At 40.6% G+C, this 22,272-nt stretch overlaps 1 protein-coding gene across 5 annotated transcripts in view; it reads right to left on the reverse strand.

The window, feature by feature from the left end:
* Positions 1 to 12,437, reverse strand: part of itpr3 (inositol 1,4,5-trisphosphate receptor, type 3) — a 76,864-nt gene extending 64,427 nt beyond the window's left edge. For 2 of the 5 annotated variants that reach the window (XM_025901785.1, XM_025901781.1), the window contains exon 1: positions 11,881 to 12,437. In XM_025901785.1, coding sequence (XP_025757570.1) covers positions 11,881 to 11,972 — 92 coding nt within the window. In that variant the 5' untranslated portion in view covers positions 11,973 to 12,437. The remainder of the gene's footprint in view (positions 1 to 11,880) is intronic. The other 3 variants (XM_025901782.1, XM_025901783.1, XM_025901784.1) reach the window with 3 other exon arrangements.
* Positions 12,438 to 22,272: the final 9,835 nt, after the last annotated feature.

Consider the following 22,272-nt stretch of genomic DNA (forward strand, 5'->3'; position numbering starts at 1 on the left):
TCAACACTATTTCTTCCCACTGCAGACTGGGAACAAGAGCTGCAGGTGTGTAGTTGCTCTGACCCAGTTACAAAGTATTGACTTACTCCCTAATATATCTCAACCACTAACAGAGTTTGGGGTGAAATACATGAAATGACTTTGACTCATTTAGTCTGGCAGTGAATTTCAATAAAAGCAGGACTCACAACCAAATCCAAGATGGATGTCACGGTGTCGTGACATCCATCTTGCACATGTACCAAAACAAAAAAAACCTCTGCAACATATTTCAACCTTCCTTGAAGTTTCAGCAGATTACAAAACCTCACTAAGTAAGGTGATGGAGCTCTAACTTTCCATAACCAAATACAGCTTCATCCGTTGGGTCTGTCTTCTCTGTTTTTGGTGATTTTTGTGTTAAATATGACTATTTAAGGATCTGCTGCTGACAGCTGACTATTCAGAGCATGACTCTGCGTGTGCGTGTGCTCATTAGAGTAAATCCCTGTTACTATCGCTGTTTAGGAAACACCAGGAGACAGACATACAAAGACCTCTGGCAGTCTGACACACACACGCATGCAAATACACACATGTATTTGCATAACTTCATTTCAGCTTATAAAATATAATTATCTTCACCTTAAATGATAAAATCTTAACAATGAAATGCTTTAATTTACTTTATGAAAATTGCTTCACTTAATCTGTGTAAAGAGATTTGACTACAAAACACAGACGCGCGCGCACACACACACACACACACACACACACACACACAAACACACACACACACACACACACACTTTCATGCACTAAGGCTGCAGACAGCGGGATTACTTTTGCACTTTAACTACTTTCAGCAGGACAGCAGGTGTGTCACACATCCTATTGTAGGGGCTCCTTTGTGGAGATAAAAAGCAATTCCCGTTAATGTAATCATTCCATTTAAGAATGAATACCTGGTTTAAAGTTAATTTTAAGTTAAGTCTCCAGGAAATGTCCCCTGCAGTGATGGAAACATGTCTACACCTGGAACACACTGACTCACTGATTCTCCATCTGCTTGTCTTTGATCTGAAGGAAAATCTTGAAAAGGTGATCTCACCTTTATCATGACTCTATAAAATGACACACTCATCATTGTTGTGCATTATTATACTGAGTTTATAAAAGAAGCTTGTTTTGAAGCTCTCTCATAGCGACCATCATTATCTGAATAATATTTTGCATCGTGGTGCAAACTAAACCACAACCTGTAGACAAATCAGGTGTCCGCAAAATGACTGTGAAAAGCTCCAACGTCCACGTATTTGTGGCTCATCAGTCACAAAGCTGCTTTTATAAGCTCACTTCAAACAAACAATCAAACTGAGGAAGGATGGATGGTGTGCAGAGGCTACTGTCGTGTTCGTTCATTCATTTGTTTACTCAGCTGAATGCCAGTGGGTAGGTACACAAATCAGGTTTAGTTCACACTAGCAAAAGTTTATTCACCCTTACGTGACAAAGCCAGAGGTAAAGCAGAAAGAAACGAAACCTTTTCTTAGTTTACCCCGAAGATTCATGATATCTAACGAGCTTGGAAAATGTCCGCACCATGTATCTTTTATTATCTTTTACGTTCTTTCTATTATATTTTGTTTTCCTGATTCTGTCTTTCCCTCTTTTCCTTTCTCTTCCTGTTTTATCGTTCTCCTCTTCCTTTTCATTTTGCATCTTTCCCTTTTTCCTTTGTCTTTTCTTTCCATCTCTCTTTCCTTTGCATTTTCCAATCCTCTCTTCTTGTCTTTCTTAAAAAAAAACTGTTCCTAGTTTTGAAAAATGTCCTCGTTTGCCTCTTTTTGTTTTCTTTTCTCCTTTTTTTTCTTCTGGAGCATCTACTTCCTTTGATTTCCAGACATCCTCTTTATGTTTCTTTCTACTCTTGAGGTGGGATTTTCTTCCCCCCCAGTGATACCGCCATAACTACAAAAACAGCCAATCAGTCCCTTTGTCTGCCTCACAGGTGCGTGCATGTCTTTCAGGACGTCTGTGCTGTTGATTGCTCCATTCACACAAACTCAGGTGTGTTGACTTAGCCGCTGAAGTGCTCTGCACCCCTACAACTGACCACATTTTAAGAAACAACATATTTCAGGACTCACATACAAAGGCCTTCACACAGCCTATCTAAATAAATCCAATCCCTGAACCCCCCAATTTTTTTTTAGCTTGCTGCTATTAAGAGATTCCCTTTTAATTTGCTTATAGTGTAAATAGGATAAAATGAGTATAAACTGTAGATTATGATGGTAGAAAGTCAGAAATCTGCGATGCACCCAACAGCAGTAGATCAGAGATGTTGATTAATGAAGTCCACTGATCTGAAACTGACTATTTATTTAGCAGTCTAAGCAGAGAGGCCTAGACCCCATCTCACAAGAGCCATGAGGTCTTTTCTCAGTTAGATATGCCTGAAACACTTCATCTAGAGGGCACCCAGCACACATCCTGGTGCTTGAACCACCACAACTGCATCTCTATTCTGAGCCTCTCCTTCACGACCAAGGCCCTCTGCCAATCTAATACTGAGTACTGCATCTCTCCTGTTTGTCAGTCTTATTTCATCAGTCACACTCACAGCCGTAGGTGAGAGTAGGAACAGAAATTGAGAGCTTTATTTTCAAACTCAGCTCTTTTTTTTTTTTAACCAAAATAAACCAACACAGCATCCACATCCCTGCATGTTTTCACCAGCCCACATGTCAAACTCCACCAAAATATGAAACATGAAGAAAGTAAAAAAACAAAGAAAACAAAACAAAAACCCCACGAAAACTATTTACTGCCCTAAACACAGCTCACTGTCATAATACTTCATAAAACTGAGTTCCTTTCAGACTTCCTTCCATCCCAGAGATTTCCCCTTGACTGGCTTTGGGACGCCAGAGCAACTGGAGGCAGCGGCCGGATGGAGCTCTGGGTGGTTCTGCTTCAACTGCACCCAGTCAGGCGTGGAAATGGTTTGATTGATAGATAAAAGTCTTTTTTAACTTTGCTTCTTTGAGATGGAGAAAATTTTAAACGCAGTATGTTAACAGTATTTAGGCCAAGGCAATAATTGTTTTTTGTTTTGTTTTTTTGTCCCTCCTTCTTCTGCTGCAGGAAGAGAGACATTTAAATATGGATCCAGGTATTTGAATAAACACAGATGTTTTCCATGTTTCCCTCCCAGAAAACAGCAAATGAACTGGCAGGCCACAGGTTTCAATGATGCTGAGTGACAAATCAAATCTCAGTTACGCCTTTCAGTTTTTAAACCAAGGAGACCAGATCCTTTTCCAAAGTGACTTTAGTAAACTCAGCTGCAGACAGAAGGCTAAAGTGCAGCAAGTGAACACAAAACACAGGGTTCTGGGTTGTTGACCCAGTGTTTTCAGTTTGTTCATGTTCTCTGCTTATTTTCCACATGTTCGCATTTCCTGTTTTATTATTTTAGCCATCTGTCTGTGTGCATTATGTTCTGTTCCACTTCCTACGTATCATTAGTTAAAGTACTCACCAGTTTCCAATGGTTATGATTAGCTAGTGAATTTAAACCCTCAGTTCCCTCAGTTAATGGTCTTGTCATTGTTGTTGCCAATCTGAGTGAGCTTCAGTGTGTTTCCAGTTCAGTTCAACTAGTCATGCAGTCGTTCAGTCAGTCTATCTCCTATGTTCTGTTCATCCTGTCCACATAATAAATACCAGCCTGCGTCTGGGTCCTCTCTTCTCCACATCCACACAGCGACGCCCTGACAGTAATATCTCAGTGAAACTGGTGAGTAGTCCAAAGTGCTGATTCTCAAGTGGCATCATTTGTGGGTTCATTGGCACCTTGAAAGTCACCTAGCCATCATGTGACTTATAAGAGCAATATAACAGTCAACAAGTGGATGAGTGTTAAGTGGTCTGTGGTGAATCGAAGCACTTAAGCCTGATTTAGACCTCTGTGGCAAAAAAGAGCCTATGACACAACCCATGTGAGCGGCTGACATGGTTGCCAGGATTTATGCTTGTGCATTATGTGTTAATTACTGTGTGGTTGTATTCTGGTGCTTATATGAAGTAACAGCCAATAGAAACAACACGTGTTGTGCTATTTTTCTCTCAAATTGTTCCACTTCTTTGTATACTCCCCCACATCAATTCTGATAGTTTCAGCAATCTCCTTCCAGGATTTTGCTGATTTGTGAGTCCTCATGATTAATTTTCTTATATTGAGAAGATGATTGTTATTCTCTCACTGATAAATTCAAAAACTGTGGTGAAAAAGTCGCAAGAAGTTCACAGGAGGACTAAATGGTCCTGAACAGGCCGGTCACAACAGTTGCGGGCTGCGTCATGCTGAAAGTTTTTCCTTCCCACTGTCGCCACGTGCTTGCTCAAAAGGGGTTGTCTGATTGTTTGGTTTTCTCTCTATTTTTGTAAGTTCTTTAACTTACAATATAAAGGGCCTCGAAGTGACTGTTGTTGTGATTTGGCGATATATACATAAAATGGAATTCAATTAAAACATCTTTTATTCCCATTTTTTATTTCTGTTGGAACCCATAACTAAAACGTAAAATGTAATCACGATGAAACTGCAGTTTTTGCTTCTGTAAAGGTAAGAACGGGTATTTTACCAAAAAATTGGCTAAAACACTCAAAAAGCCTGAAGCATCTCTGCATATGTCCTTCAACTATTCTTGTAGTGGAGAGTGTTAGACTCAGAGAGTGCCACTGTAATTTCTGTTGTTGTTTTGCATACCAGAAAAATTATAGTTTTGTCGTGATACTTCAGCTCATTGTTCTCATTACTCACCACCTGCTTTGAATTAGTGTGCAGGGAGGAGAGCCGGAGATGTTTCAACATTTACGTAGCATTCCCCTGTGAGCATCACATGATCGCAGTCTGACACGTTGCTCTCACAGTGTTTATTTAGTAGATCTGTTTTCTGGGAAGGAGACAACTAACTAATCTCTCTGCGAAAGCGTGGATGACATGTGTCTCCAGTGTGTTGTTAGTAGTTGTACTTTACTACCTTAGCAGCTCAGTGCTTCTCTACTGTTTGAATCCTGTTTGTGTTGTTCCAGCTGAATTTGACTGTAGGGAAACCAGTAGGTTCATCCACTCGTACTTCACTCACTGTCTCACCTGGCAGGAACTCCCTATTCAAATGTCTCCCTCCCAAAGTAAAGAGTGAACAGAAACCACATGCATACCAAAACATCAAAATGTGGCCCTTAAGGTATATAAAATTGTTATTCCAATAAGGGATTTTGTATTACATACTCGTATTTCTCTATTTGGTTTTTTTTTTTTTTAGTTTTTGCTTTTTTTATCCTTTATTGTCCCATGTCTGTTTTTGTTCTGGTCAATTTCTATCATTTTCCTTCTATGCTTTCCTGGCCACGTCTCCCCAGAAAGAGATTTTAATCTTAAAGGACTTCCTGTTTAAATAATGGTTCAATAAAATGTGAAAACAACTGTGGGTTAAACCCTCCATCAAACAGATAAATGTTCAACTCTGACCGTGTTTTTGTTCTCTTTCACTGCAAGACTTTGAGGTGGGTCAGGTTCCTTTTGTTTGATTAAAGGGGTGGAGGAAGTGCAGAAATATTTACCTTTCTCTTGTCTAAGATGCTAGCATAGGCGAAACACTGAACAGTTAGCATGTTGACCGTAGTGTGTAATGCTTATCCAAACCACAGACAGTTAGGGACTTGACATCATTGATATCCTTTTGATATAAAGGTTACATGGAATGAAAATATGGATAATTGATGTGGTTACATTTTTACATTTTATAGTGTGGGACTATACTAAAAATGTTTTATGGGGCCCAGGAGATTTCTTTGTTACAGTACCATAAGTGGACACTAGGATAAAGTGGCAGTAAAGGGAATTTCACATTATTGTGGAAAATTAGTGTGTAACTAAAATTCAAACTTTTTAAATGTATACTAGAGTCACCTTCATATCTGATAAAATAAAGTCCCAACACTCTCATTTCCCAAATCTGAACATTTGTTGACTTTTGTTGTTTTATAATGCGATAAACTAAATATGTTGGGGGTCACATCCACCCAGTCACACCAGCACTTCCTTCTAAGCTTTTAGCTTCCTAGCTAACATTCATACTGGATGAATCAGAGAGCAACTTGGGGTTAGCATCTTGTCCAAGGATACTTGGCATGCAGACTGAAGGAGGCAGGGATCAAACCACTAACCTTCTGATCAGTAGATGACCTACTCTACTCCCTGAGCTACAGCCTCCTGTTAGCTATTAAAATGATAGGGTGTGAATTTGGACGTGTATGAAAGGAAAGGTGCAGAGTTTACTAGAGTCCCCGGGATCATGCATAGACTACATGGACCATATGTGTTGGTTAGTGAAGTCCCATTCTGAAGTTTCAGTGTTGACTGCTGTTGTGTTGACTATTTGAAGCCAGACGTGACCATGTTTGAATGAGAGGACAGACTGCTGTCAGCCCATAATGTTAGCACTGAAACTGTAGAGTACTAATAAAATGTGCGAATTTTGCTCCCCTAAACTGAATTTGTTGACAAACTGTACCTCACAGCAGGCCATGTTTATTTTCAGACTACTCTACCTGAACGCTTCCAATGCTTTAAAAGGCACCAGCAACACAAATAAATGTTACCGAACTCACTCCTGGAAAGGTAAAGCCATCAGATAGTAAGCAGTTACAACTGCCTGTGCTGAAAAGCCTGTCAGCTAAAAAAAGCCTGCACAGTTAAAGGATATAGATAAAGATAACACCAAAACAGTATTTCGTACCAGGTTATAAACATTCTCTTTAACACTGTAAAGCCGGACGTTTTCATCTGGGACTATATGGGGATTTTCTTTTTTAGACTCTGCCTCAACTGCCATTGAAGAAAGTGAAGTTTTTTCTGTTGCACTTCCTATTTGGCTTCTTTTTCAGCCCTGAAGAATAGAGGTAGACCCCTTACAATGTTCAAACTACCTGCCTAATTTTGTCTAGCTCCCCTCACGAATCGGTGGGCAAAACATGACTCTTGCCTGTGACGTCACCATAGCTATTAAAGGGTGACCTATAGTTTTTATTGTATTTGTTCAGATCAGTGGGGCAGTCAATGAATAAAGCTGTAAAGGTCAAGACTGAGTTAAATTCAAAGGAGTGGGTGTAAGACCATGGTACAGGAAACACACACACAAGCGCTGGTACATATGTCTTTGTGAGGACTCTGTGACATAACACATTCTCAAGACCATAACGCAAAAATGAAAGCCTCCCTATTCTTACTGAATACTGATTCTAATCTAAACCTGAAAAACAAATCTGAACCTAAAGAAAGCGATGACCAGACACAAAGTCCTCATAAAGCTAACATTAAAACCAGCAGGGACAAACGCACAAACTGGCAATGGAAATCTCTCTTGGACATGCCGAGTACCACTTCCTTTTCCTGCCAAGCAATCAGACAGCGCTGCCACTACCCTATGCAACATGTTTGTGTTAAAGTTTGTGTTGGAGATAGTGAAACATCAGCAATTCCAGAAGACTGGACAATATTCGGAAAAAGATGATCTCATTTCTGTTGAACTTGTTCTTGTTTTTTTACTTCAATCTTCTGGAGTTTTTGAATTTTATTGAAATAACACATATAAGAGAAAGTTAGTAAAAATCAGAAACTACTAAAACATAAATTAATGTTTTCCTGGTTGCACTCCTCTTTTGATGTAGTTGATAACAAACGTAACATACCGGCAGAAAAGCTGGTAGGTGTGTAATGAGCACATTAACTCTGAAGCAGCCTTCATGCACGACTTCCGACCTACAAAAGGCTTTAGTGGACTTTAGCTGCAATGTGTATTTTTGAAACCCTTTTGACAAAGACAACATGCTTGACACACTTCATAGTCAATACTCTGTGAAATGCTCCAGAAGCATTTAGGTTCTTAACAGGGATGTACTGATTGTTGAAATCTCTTATTAAAATATATGGTTAATGTCATTTGGGGGTTTATTTGTTTTTGTGACTAATTTCACTCATTTTCAGTACAGTCCTTGTACATTTCCAAAGATTTTTTTTGTTTTATTTATTTTATTTTATTTGTTACATAACTTGACCCAGATATTCAGTAATAAAAGGTCCCTAACGCAGGGGATGAATCGGTGTTTACACATAACAGCCAATTTGGCAAAGTTGCCAAATTTTAAACTGTATGTTAAGGCAAAAAAAAAAAACCCTACAAAAACCTACAAAAACTTTTAATGATTCGAGAACTCAGAAGAACTGTTTGACAGCCATGAAAATAGTATTTTTGCACCAACAAGGAAATTCCCACAGAGCTATTAGCTGGAAAGCGGACAAGTGGAGGACCAAAGAAGTGGCAGGACTGAAGCTCTATCTACAGCTGATCACACAGGAGGTGAGGGTAGGGATGTCACTGAGCTTATACTTAGGCTACCTCTCAACACAATAAAAACACAGTGATACATGTTTTGCTTCTGGCCCTAGAGTTGATCCAATTCTACCTACTGTTTGCTGAAGCGTCTACAAGTGGTCTCGGGAGAAGGTTGGCTGTCAGGAAGCCATTCTTAAGGAAGCAAACCAAGGCTGAGGTATGCCAGTTACTGTGACAACAACTAAACTGAACATCGGTAATAACACCTTTTAAAGTCTCATGAATCTAAATTTGAAATTTTTAGTTCAAATTGTCATCGAGATGTATGGAGGACGTCAACAGGAAAGTACAACAGCCATCCAGTAAAACAGTGGAGGCTCTGCTATGGTTTGGGGCTACATGTCAACCAGTGGTGTTGGAGATCTTTTTCAAAACTGATGGAATTATGAATTTACTATCAGTACCATCAGATTTTGAGGCACCATGCAATACCTACTGGAAAGCATCTGATTGGCAAGAGTTTAATTTTTCAGCATGACAGTGATTCCAATCACACTGGCAATACAGTTAAAGCATATCTGTATTTAAAAAATACTGAGTCATGGATTGGCCTCCCCAGAGCCTGGATCTCAACATAATTGAGAAGCAGTGGGATCATCGTGGGTTTGACACAGAATGGAACAAAAGGCAGCTAAGATCCTAAAAAGCCTCTAGCATAGACTGAAGACTACTTAAAGAAACTACAAGAAAAAACACCCACTTCTAACTGTCTGACCAAAACATAAAGAAATAGTAGTTTGCTCAAGACTTTTGCAAAATACTATAACTGCATCTCTTCTTAATACTTGGATGTATTTATTTCTTTTTTCTGTCCAAATGCCTAAAACCGCCGCCACTCAAGGGGCCTCACACCAGGACACTAACTCTTGCAGGTAACTGAAGCTGATTAATGACTTTTAGCAAATGTCTAACTGACAGCCCGGTCATCAACTTGCTTGCTAAAGCAACAGAAAGACAGACTTGTCAGGTCAGGCAGAGATGCTGAAGGTGGTGCTGCTGCATTGTCCCACAGGTCCCATGGTGGCTGCTGAATTTTTAGGCATTTCTAGAGCATCAGTAGGACTTAAATGAGCCAGCATTACTGTGGTTTACATTACTGTTGCATCAAATTTGATCAAGTATGTGAGTTAAAGTTTTAAAACAGGTTCAGCAACATCAGTATCACAAATTTACTCTTGTAAGAACATTATTAACCATCTGACTTTTGAGTAGGTGGGATCTCATGCTGCCCTGGTGATAGGGATCTGAACGGGGTCTCTCATCCAGACTGTTTTGTCCATGTGTCGCCTTACAGATGTGAGGTATCACTGAGTGACCGTGGGGATTTCCTTCCCCCTGAAATAAAACAGGGGTGTGACAAAAGGGTCCAGTTTGACCCATTTGGATTCAGTGATGCGATTACGCCACTTTATAAAGTGTACTGTTACTGCTGTAGTGGTGATGCTAACACTACACAAGTCCCAGACCAGGAGGGCTGCTTTCCTATTAACCTCCATCAAAGCAGACATTAAGGCCACTGATGCTGGCCGTTAGAAAGAATTCAGGCTTACAGCACTTCCAAACTGGCTTCACTATTCAGACCTGAAAGCAACATCCATCCATAACATACACTCAGTGGGCCCAATACAATGCACCACTGTTGCCCTGCACCACCCGTTTTCAGTGGGTGTCACACATTCTCACACTGCCCAAACAAATCTCACACCAAAAGCTTCAAAGCCACTCCTTCATTAAAAAAATATGTTCAACAAGTTCTCTCAGCACAGGACAAAGTCTGGTATGTTTTCACAAAAACACACTTTGTTTGCAGGGAAAATCACACACACAGAAGCTTCTCCACAAAAACAAAAAACGCTCATATGTCTCCGTCCTTCTTTCAAACACTGACGAGCCTGTACACTTCTTCACCTCAGAGTCAGTCTATCATCTCTGGAGTTCTGGATAAAGCAATTCATCTCATGGACTATTTTTCCATCACCTGTGAAACTTTGCATCTGCAAATATTGTCTTTGCTCTTTTTTCTTTAACTGCAGGCTTTCTGCATTAAAGCAGCTGCTCCTGATGCACCTAGACCTATAAGAGTTTTAATTCCTCTGTTTCAGGCTTTTTAAATGACTCTACGGATATTATTCACAATCAGTGGTGGGCAGTATATCAGATATAGCAGTCATATTTTAACCATAATATGACTTTATCAAATAGTTCTACTCCAGTGAAGAGACAAATAAGAGGTTAAATTCATGATACTCCTGTGAGTCAGAAGCATTGTTGTGGATCTGAAGAGGAAACCGGCGCTGACAGTATACTCCGAATTTAATCACACTATTTATTAATCCACAACTAATTCACTTCAACAGGGCAAATATCAAAAACACAATAATTTGTGAAACATACATGTACCAGCAACAACTGCATATTTACACGATGGCATCATAGCATTGTCTTGATACATGCTCAGTCTTCCAGGTCAGAGTTTCTATATAACAGCTCTTACTGCAAACAATAAACTGTTATTACTATATTAGACAAGGTTGAACTAGACGTCCTAAAAGCCAGGTACACACAACTAAGTAACAGTGTATCAGATAGCGGTCCAGTCCTCTCTTAAAAAGCTGTAATGGTTATGATGGCAAGTGGCCGACAAGCTATTCTATTTAATTCCACTGAACTGTGTTGCATGGTGTTCTGTGTTTACAAGCATCAGCAGCAGTGCACCTGCTGCTATCAGGAGAGTTAGAACACAATGAATGAAGCAAAGACAAAAGCAGTTTGGACTTATTTCATGTCTGGTACTGCATCTTAAAAAAAAAAAAAAAGGTGCCAAATTATGGTCAGGCGAGTGAGCGCTGAGATGCTCCACTCACAATACGACCGCAACAGGCGGGTTTAAAGCTTGTAAGGAGGCTAATCCTGCTGCTGTCAGCTCCGGTTATATGACCAAACTAAACTGAGATGAGACTAGTGCACGTAAATCCGCTCAAAAAAAGAAGATTTCGTTATTATTTTAACGGTATTTATCTTGGTCATGTTGCGGGTTGTTGTTGTGCCAGTAAATATAAACCCTGTAACTTTATTTTTCTTCCATGCGTTTATTTGTTATGTTTTATTTTACAACGTTAAGAAAATAAGATTAAAGTTGCGTTTGATGTTGTCTGATGGAAGAATGCTTCCCAGTCTCTTCCTCGCGGGGACGGATAGTCAACAACTAATCATTCAACTCTGTGTCGGCTCAGCGCTGAGTACTGACACCTGAAGCCACGTGTCCATCTACAGAACCCATTTTAAACTCCTTATCTTCACATTTTAATGAAGCTGGGGGCTTCGATCAGGCTGTTAACGGATGTGTGCACAGAGAAGTACAATGGAGGTGTTCACAGTCATTTCCACAGCGCACAAGTGCGCACAGAACACATGACAGTGACGGTACACTCACCCCAGCGTGCTGATGAAGCCGTTCACCGTGCCCTCGGCATACAGGGATACAATATCCCCGATGTGGAGGAAGCTGGATGCAGAGTCAGACATTCTGCAGCTGATTTATTTCAACAGCGAGAGGAACCCGCAGGTAGAGCCGAGAGAGAGGAACCTTCTCCTCCCCTCCTGTCCTTTCCTCTTCTCTCCGTGTGTGGAAGTTCAGAAGCAGCGAAGAAAGTAAAAGTTTCCTCCTCGCATGCAGCAGCTGGAGTCCTGAGAGTTCAGAAGAAGCTCTTTACATTCACCCCGCTTCAGTCCTGCCGCCTTCACGGACTCACCGGCGGCTGCTGCATGACAGCGAACTGTGGAAGAAAAACACTTTGAAGGAGCTCGCAAACTTTTCACAACAGGAGCGCAACGGGGACCCACCGCTGATCCGTACCCGAGTCTGCTGAGAGGCCGTGCGGACCACCGGAGGAAACATCTGTGTGGAGATCGTGCCACAGGTTAAAGTGTTCACGCAGAGGCGCAGACACGCAACGCGAACCTGTTCAGTCCCTCCCTCTCAGTGTGTGTGTGTGTGTGGGGGGGGCCGTGCACGCTCGCGCGCTCACGCCGAAGACTCGGGTACTACAAACCAGGAAGTGAGTTAAGGCGTTGATAAGGCTGACAGACGGCTTCAAGAAAGGAAAATTGCACACACACACACAGACACACACACACACACACACACACACACACGGGTGTAGTGAACGCAACGCGAGCTCGGAGGCCGGTGTGAGGCGTGCACTGGCAGCCTGCAGGACGTGTCCGTGCGCTCCCGAGTTTGGTGACTTGTAGCCAGAAACGGTTCAAATCAAAAATCGGTCAGAATATTTGATCATAAATACAGCGAGGAAAAAAGATACAGATAAACTGGACCTCTTGTGCAACTCTGTGCAGTCACTGCATGTAAAAAGGCTGCGCAGAGTTCAGATGTTATTTTGCGATCAATAAAAGTTTTATAAAACTGTTTATGCAAGTAAAATTCAGAATCCTGCTTCTAAATGCTTGTATCATAACAACATACTTATTTGTAACACATCTAGTATAGTACAGGTTCACATTTTAACAAATAAGTAAAGCACATTTAGAATTCACCTGCCACTTCATTAGGTACACCAGTTCAATCTTTTATTAACACAAAGTATGCAGAAGAGCACCTCTGAACGCACAGTGCATTAGATCTTGACGCAGATGGGCTACAACAGAAGACCACACCATCTGCCACTCCTGTCAGCTAAGAACAGGAAACTGAGGTTACAGTTCACAAGGGCGTGAACTGATAGAAGGCCTACACTTTTAGTCTCTTAGCAACAAATGAGCCTAATTTAAATAGCACAGCCTACATGAACATTGTTGATGACTACGTTGGTCTTGATGGCTACTTCCAGCAGGATAAAGCACCGTGTCACAAAGCTCAGATCATCTCAAACTGCTTAAAGGTAGAGATAGTGTCTGTCTCCATGGAGACAGACACTATCTCTACCTTTAAGATTAGGCTTCAAATTTTCCTTTTTGCTAAAGCATATAGTTAGAGGTTGATCAGGTGACCGTGAATCATCCCTTATGCATACCCATGATGCACTGAGTGTTTCTTCTTCAGTCGCCTTTCTCACTCACCATGTGCTTATACATCTCTCTGCATTTAATCATAAGTTATTATTCATCTATGGGTCTCTTTCACAGCCTGGTTCTGCTGGAGGTTTCTTCCTGTTAAAAGGGAGTTTTTCCTTCCCACTGTCACCAAAGCACTTGCTTACAGGGGGTCATATGATTGTCTGGGTTTTCTCTGTATGTATTATTGTAGGGTCTACCTTACATTATAAAGCGCCTTGAGGGGACTGTTACTGTGATTTGGCGCTGTATAAATCAAATTGAATTGAATTCAGTTTCTTGAACATGACAATGAGGTCACTGTATGTCAATCCAATAAAGCACCTGTGGAATGTGGCAGAACAGGAGGGTCACATCATGAATGTGCAGCCGACAACTCTGCAGCAAATGTGCGAGGCTATTTTTGATTATGAAATATAATACCTGAGAAATGTTTCCAGCATTTTGCTGAATCGGTGCCATTAAGGAAGTTTTAAAAACAAAAGGGCTCCAACCTGCAATTGCAAGGTGTACCTGATGAAGTGGCTATGAGTGTAAATGTGTGGTGAGCAAAATACAATATTAGCATCCAAAAATAAAGTGCAGTAGAATAAAGTACAATAGCATGGAGTGGGTCTTAGCTGTGGTTAGCATTGAGGATCAACAGGAAAGAATCTCTGAGGATACAAAAATGGCACGATTCACATTTTGTTCCACAATATAATCATTACAAATTCAGTTATGTTTTATGTTTTTTAAAGTGTAAAAGAAGTCTCTATATTTAAAAAAATGTTGGCAATAAACAAACGTCATCACCAGCAACCGGAAGTCGGGTTATGATGCTGGATGTTCTGGACAATTTTAATCACCTGTTAGAAAAAACTCTTTGTAAAAGCAACAAAATCCATGAGTTTCTGATTTTTCATATGTTGTAGAAGAAAACATGAAAATGTCAACTGCAGGCATAATTTGTGGCATCTAAGCAAGAACATGCATGAAATGCAAACTTATTTCTGGGTTTCAGAGTTCCTCAAGTGGACATTAGAGACATTGCAGTTTTCAGTCTTCAGTCTTTAAATGTTAACTCTAACCAGCCATGTTTCTCTAAAGCCCACTGCTGTTTTATAGACTTCTAAATATTTACAGGGATCTTTTTAAATTCCTTTTGGAATATCCCTGGAACACATCTTTCAAATCATCCTGAAGTTTTCCAGCATCTGAGAAATTACTAAAATGTTTGTCTTCTTTTGTCAACCAGAACTCGATTTCCCCATCATTGTTATGCGACTGAAATTTAAACCATGACAACTTGTTTCTCTCAAAGATGTGAAATGCAGAAGTTTGTGGTTTGCTATTGTAAACCACAATTTTCCGTCACAAGACAGAAACACCCAGAAGCCGTGTTTTTACCCCACAGATGTGCAGGCAGAGTGTGTCTGTGGACTCCTGCTGAGTGGAGCTCCTCTTTTAACTGTTAAATGAGCAGGTAACAAGCTGTCTGATGTACTTCAGCTATGCTCCAGGAAACTTCACAGAGGTCTTATTCGCCTGACGGTTCACGAAGCACTGAACACCTCTGAAACACCAAGTATCTGCATAAAGAAAACAGACCAAAGTGATATCAAATAACAGCTGTCTGTAGCCTCGACTCAGTCTACCTCTGTAAAGAGAAGAGGAAAACAAGCAGGGCGAAAGACAGTCTTGTTCCTGATTGGCTGGCAGGTGTGACACGCTACACTGAGGCGACACAAACATTGGTTCCAGACCGCTGAACTGGTGCCCACATCTGAGTTTCAGGGATTTAAATGATTCTGTTGAGTAATGTAGAAATGCACAGTGTCATACCTGGAAGTGTAAATAACACATGAAAACATGAGTGAAGACCTTTATTGAACAATGCTTTAAAAAAACAACAACAACTTTAATATTAGCTCTTAAAATGCATCCAGGATTAAAATGCCAGCCTCATGTCTGTGGTTGTAATTTAAACAAATCTAATCGCAATGAACTGACAGCAAACAGGTGTTTTTTTATGTGGACTGTTAGGGTCATTTTTACCTTTAGCCTCCAGTTCATCTTCACTGGAACTGGATACATGTCACACAGGTGACGATTTATGATCTGCAACTTAATCCTGTCTATTTGTGCTAAAAACCAAACACCTGGATACTGAACCACACACACACACACACACACACACACACACACTGACTCACATCCCTACTGGCTGGTAATGGGATGCAATACCACAAATGACCACTAGGTCAAAGAGAGCTGTTTTCATGCATTATTGCTCAACAGATTTATATATTTAATCCATGTGAAAAAAAAAAAGCTCAGGCTTTAGACTCTGCCACCAAAACTTTTTATATTTGTTTTTATACAGTCATGTGTTGTAGGCACAACACAAACAATGAGGCACAAGCAGCACTGTGTCCCACCCCTCTGCTTCTGGAAGCCAGCCAGTCAGATTGAAATGGGCTTTAAGCCTGAATGGCTCATTTCAGACAGTGGATCAACTGAGGCGTCATGTTTTTAGTTTTTGCCTGTACATCCATGACAGCAACTGCTAATAGTTAATCAGGCACATTTTAGGCCCCCAGTATGACTGCTTTGCTCCTTTTAATGGCAGAAATCTAGCATAGACTCACAAGTGATTATTTGCAACTGCTGCAGCTGCAAAGGCTCCACTCACATGCAAAGTTGAATATATTAAAAATAAAAAAAAGGATGGTGACTTGTGTGTCCCAAAAAAGTGGAGAGAGTTTAAATAAAAACAGAATGCAATCAGAAACCTCATAACTCATATTTTATTGACAATTGAAAACAGAAAATATATCGAATGTTTAAACTAAGACAAAGTTCCATTTTAAGAAAAATATTAGCTTCTTTATGTCTCAAAAAAGTTGTGACAGGGCCATGTTCCCCACTGTGTAGCATCTCATCTTCCTTTAACAGCAGTCTGTAAAAGTGCGGGAGCCGAGGAGAGCAGCTGCTGCGTTTTGTTGTCACATTCTGGTCTGATAGAATATTTTAGTTGATCAGCAGTTTTGAGTTTTCTTTGGTGAGTTTTTCATTTCATGATGCACCAAATGTTTGGTGAGAAGTCTGTAATGCAGGCAGGCCAGATGAGGACCCAGTCCCTTCTTCTGTGAAGCCATGATGTTGTAATAGATGCAGTATGTGGTTTAGCATCGTTCAGCTCAAATGGGCAGGACATTCCCTGAAAAAGATGCAGTTTGATGGTTGTCACTTCCATAGGTGTTGTTGCTTTACTCAACATGTTTTGTTCTTTTTGTGTTTTGTTTAAAGGCTTTTTGGATTGATTAATAGTTGTAGTTTCAGAGGCAGTTATCCCTCCATGTGCTGTACGTAAATGCAAGGCAAACCGCAGCTGAACACAATAATAGTAATCAGTAGTCCATTCACGCCACCTCTTCCTGTCCATTTACAGATTTATAACAACATGTGAGTTTCCGTGGTCACGTGGTCGCTGGCCACTCAGTTTCAGTGGTCTCTGTGCTGACTGAAAAAATAAGGCCAACAATGCGTTTCTTTCTTCTCCCACTGGAACACAACTAGACTACGTTTAGGGGCAAACAGCAAGTCCTTGAGAATCTTTTGGTTTCAGGGTGAAATCCTGGTTTTGATTTAAGGTTTGGTTTAAGGTCACATTGAGATGAAAGGAAATCAATGAAGAGTCTTCTGAAGTACAGAAAACAAAAAGACGCTGGGTGTGTTTGTGACACCTGGCAGCGTCTGTCGTCTTTAAATAAAAATAAGGTTCTCTCAGAGAGACAAAAACTCATCTTACAGAGACACAATTCAATCAAACTGTGGTGTTTGGTGGTTTGAGCAGGTCGTTCCTCCCCACTATGTCCAAATTTCTACAATGACTGACTCCTGTTTTCAGCTCCTTTGTTTTCAAATGTCAGCCATCAGGGAGAAGCAAACATCCAAGCCAACAACCTCCCAGTTTGTGGATGCCCCAAAGAAATGAGCTTTCTGTGTGTGTGTGTGTGTGTGTGTGTGTGTGTGTGTGTGTGTGTGTGTGTGTGTGTGGCATAGTTGTGTTGACCATTTGAAGTAATGTGGAGTGGACAGATTTAGAAAATGGCATCTGTTTAAATAGAGAAAACTTTCCATCTGAACCTGAAAACACGCCACACTCCTCTCTGGAGGTTATGAACCCAGACGTGGGTGCTTATCTGGGGCAATGGGAGGGAGGAGAGCTGAAAAGCTCCAGAAGAAGATGAGGTAAAAGTTCAGAAAAGCCTTGTTGCAGTTTAGAGCCGGTGCATTTCGGTGCACAAAATTCACAGTTTTGGGGTCAGAGTCTGGGCCACTTTTGGTAAAGCAAAGGAAAGAAAAGACAAAACGACAATTATCTGTTAAAGTTTAAAAAAAGTAGTAAGTAGCAAAAGGTGTTTAATTTTCATTCTCATAAGACTGAAAAGGCAAGCACGTCAGCACACAGAGACTTCTGTCAGAAACAGTTTCAATCACAGGAAAGGATGATGTGAAGTACCAAACAGGCGATAATCCCCAGGGCTGAAAAATGAAGCCTGTGCAGAAGCGCTAAAAACCACAATTCTTCTAATGGACACTCCAAACGTGAGCGAATCCCCACAGACTCACACGTTAAAACACTCAGCTACACAGTCAGCTACAGAAAACCTTTGGTCTCTAGAGCTAATTACCCCCTTCATACCCACTGTATGGGGAGTAAATTAAAATATTTCATCCATTTGGATGCTGGTAAGGCTTAAAAGAAAAACTGGGTGAAAAGGATCAGATACCGAGAATACGTGAACATGACTTCACCCTCAAACAGGGAGAAAAAGAGTCAAAAAAAACATGAGATGAGCGGAGCACTTTCTTTGTGTCCATTAAACCTCTTTGCTGTGGCTTAATGGCACCAATTAGATTACTAGCTGTTTGCATGACGAATAAACTCCGAATATTGTAGTTGATGGATACGATTAAGCATGACTTTGAACTGTGTTTCAGTTTTTTGGTTGAAATGTGGCATTAAAGCCCAGAATTATGGACAGATGTGTCCTGTGTGAGGTTTGTTTCATAAATTAATGGTAGTTAATCTGGTAAACAGCTGATATTTTTATAGTTCTGCATCACTAATGACTTTACTCTGTTGTAAGAGTGAGTCCATGCAGCAGTTTCCTCTGTGCTGTTAAGTACTTTTTAACCATGTCACATAAATGCAGCAGAAATAACTGGAAACATTTGGGCCCAGAAACTGGAGCATGCAGACTAAAGGAGCCGGGGGTCAAACTGATTTCTCTAGCTGTAATTTAGGGCATTTCCTACACCTCTAGTTGATTTACTGTGGCTATAATCTGCTGATGAGTTCGTAAACTTGTAGCTTTTCCCCCTGTTTGGTTTCTTTTTACAGAGAAAACTCCAAAGGAACTCCAGGTGAACCAAAAGATGTTACTGCAAACCACCTGAGAACATGTACTCCTCTTACAGGCCAGGTGTGTTTGGGGCAGGAACAAGACAGGAAGAAGCTGCTGTGTTTGGACCAGTGGATGATGCTGATAATGTACTCTTCCTGTGGTACTCCATTGCATCCCAGGATACAAAGTATACCTGGCAATCGAAAGGTGTTTATGCAGTTGTCGGGTCACTTCCTCCAAAGGGTCTTAGCACAGCTGATGGACCAAACAGCAGAGGTGTGAAAACACTCAGAAACATTCAGATATTGACATACAGCTCATTTCCAAATAAAGAGATGGTGAACGAGGTAAATCAGACACGACAACAGCAGTTCACTCTGTGTCTTCTGCAGAAAATGTTTAGCTGTGGTTGAATCAGCCACAGAAATCAAAACCTGAATGATGCACTGAAGCAGTGCTGTGCTTAGTTTATGGAAACAAAGACCAAAGAAACATCAGTCACTGAACATGAATCTTTAAATTTCAGTTAAACTTCAAAGTCCCAAAAGCACATTGGGATTTTGAACACAGGTGGAAAAAGTTGGGCTTCCATAGAATCCTGATAGAATGAGGCTGTCAGAGGAGCATGGACTGGGCTGATGGATATGGTATCATTTACATCAGGACTTTGTGGAACAAACATCTGGGCTTTAAGATTCTCCAGAATGTTTCAGTGCGTGACAATCGGCTGGCGTCGTGCATCTTCATGATGAACGTGGTCTCTCCCCCTGAGGATGGACAGAACACATGGCCTGGAGGTGCTGGTGGACAGGGACAGTGTATTAATGAGGACAGATTGGATGTTTTTTAAATATTTGAGGTCAGCTGCAGGATGCTTCACTCCAAGCCAAACATGACTGTCAGCCTGGGAGATTTAAATCGGATTTAAGGGAAAGGAGGAATTTCATGCTCTGTTGTTTCACACCAACATTTTCCACCGACTTTCTCTCCCATATAAGGTTTGCATGTGTGTGTGTCCGCTGACCCGTGCTGCCCTCCATGTCTTCCACTGGAGAGACTGACAGCCTTATATAGAGCTGCAGGAGCAGAGAGGACAAAGTAGGACAGCGAGTCCGCATGCAGCTCCTGGACTCACCTGATGGCCGTCTCTGTGAGGACCTACAGCCTGTCACAGTGCTGGCTCCGCCTGTAGCTGGTTGAATTGGAGCAACCAGACGCTCAGTATGAAATGCTTTATTATTACTAATTATTACTATTACTGCCGCGCTCCTTTCAAAAGCAATCAGAGATCGTAGGTGTGTCTTTTCACAGTCCATCATACTGAAGATGTTCCTGCATTTCCCATAATCACATCGCCACAGTTTGAGGGTTCAGACTCGGTTTCAGGGTTGTGGTTAGATTTAGGTTAGTGCAGAAGGCCTCAGAAGATCAAATATGTCTATCAATAACATAATGAGAACATGTCACTGCACAATCATAATCTGGGAAGATAAGGCTTAATTCTCTTTATTTTCATGGATTACCATTTTCATAAGACAGGGTGGGTGACACTCTCACACAAAGAGTTTAATTAGTCCACTAAACAGAAACTTTATATTCTAAATCATAAAGCAAGACACTTAACCGGCAAATTCCTCCAAATCTTCACATTAATCTAAAGGGGTTAAATAAATAAAGACCACCAGGCCCTCTGGATGAGAACGAAGACCTTCCAATCTTTGTGCATAACTTGCAGTGCTGGGTTTGACCTGTGAACCGAGTTCTTCAGAGAAACAAGCTTCTATTCTGCTTCTGTGAGAGAATCAAGTTTCATTTTCTTTATCATCATTTGGCATCTAATCAAATTCCCATGTACTTCTAAAACTCGAGGGAAGTGTTGCTCAAACATTTACTGGCACGCTTCATATCAAAAGTTTAAACAATGTAATGCCCCATATCCCCCATATCAGTCTGTGCAAATTTAAACCAGTGAAACAAAATCCAAGATGAATTTCAGTGAAATGAATCGGCACAAAACCAGGAGCACAGAGCAAACTCTTTTGGGCATCTTTTTTCAATGATCCTCGCGCATTAATCCAAAATTTTCCCTGGTTGTTCACACCTTCAGTGACTCACAGTCAGAGTTTAAATGGTCGTAAATGTTATTTATCTTCATTAGAGGGAATCAGTGAGAACGGCAGGAGGCTCTATCATAGGTGGAGACTAAATGTTGATCAGTGGTCCAAGAATTGGAGGAGTTGTACGTTAGTTGACTTTGCTAAGACGGTGCAATATCGACCTCTGATGGAAGAAAGCTGAACTGCAGGTTGTGGATAAACAATGAAACATTTCACGATCACAAATAAGATTTTCATACTTAGAATCTGATCCAGTGGACTATCCTGATTCTGCATGAATGAATGCACAAAATCTATCCATGTATCAAACCTGGCAGCTGAGCAGTTATTAGCACAGATCAATACCACATGAGGCCAAAGGCCAGTAACTGATTTCCAATCAACTGGAGGTCTGTCCTGTTTGTATACATTTATGCTTTCTATTGATTTTTTTTTTTAGATAATATTTTTTTTTAAACTGAAAACAAGAAAATAGTTTTGCCTACCCACACCTACTGAGTGCTGAATGTGTGAATGAGTGCATGTAAATGTTGCTGAACTGCAGAGCTCCTTCAGTGAGAGACTGCTGCATCCTCGATGCATGAAGGAGCGTTTCTGCAGGTCCTTCCTCCCTGCAGCTGTCAGACTGTACAATCAGAACTGCTCCCAACAATCACAGATGTTTACATCAGCGCTGTAACTGCAATAAGTTAATTAATCGATTCGCACTACAACCTGGTTTGCCTCTTATCTGTAGTTATTTTTATTTAATTTAATAACTGTACAGTACTCTGTATATAGTAACCATTGTCCTTAATGTAAATATGTAAGAAAAATTGTGTATGTTTCTGTTCTGTGTCCTGTTTGTTTGTATATGTGTCTTTTTGGCTGCTGTTACAACCAAATTTCCCCTTGTGGGACAATTAAAGGATTATTCTATTCTATTCTATTCTATTCTATTCTATTCTATTCTATTCTATTATTCTATTCTGAAGTTGCAACTTTAGTTTTGGTTTTGTCATTTGCTCCAGGACACACAGTTTACTCTTTCAGTGATCAAATCAAATGGGAAATTGCAGGGCTTACAATTAATAAATATATAATAACTGAAAATAAAATAAAGCATCATAAAATATTTAGTCTTATTAGAGAATACCTTTTTCATCCAGTTAAGTTAATATGTGCATGGATGCATGCACTTGTATGTTGTACGTACAATGGCTGTGAGTGGGGAGATCACTCACAGCTAAGTCACTGTTTATG

Source organism: Oreochromis niloticus, linkage group LG20 (genome assembly GCF_001858045.2).
Source record: "Oreochromis niloticus isolate F11D_XX linkage group LG20, O_niloticus_UMD_NMBU, whole genome shotgun sequence".
NCBI lineage: Eukaryota > Metazoa > Chordata > Actinopteri > Cichliformes > Cichlidae > Oreochromis > Oreochromis niloticus.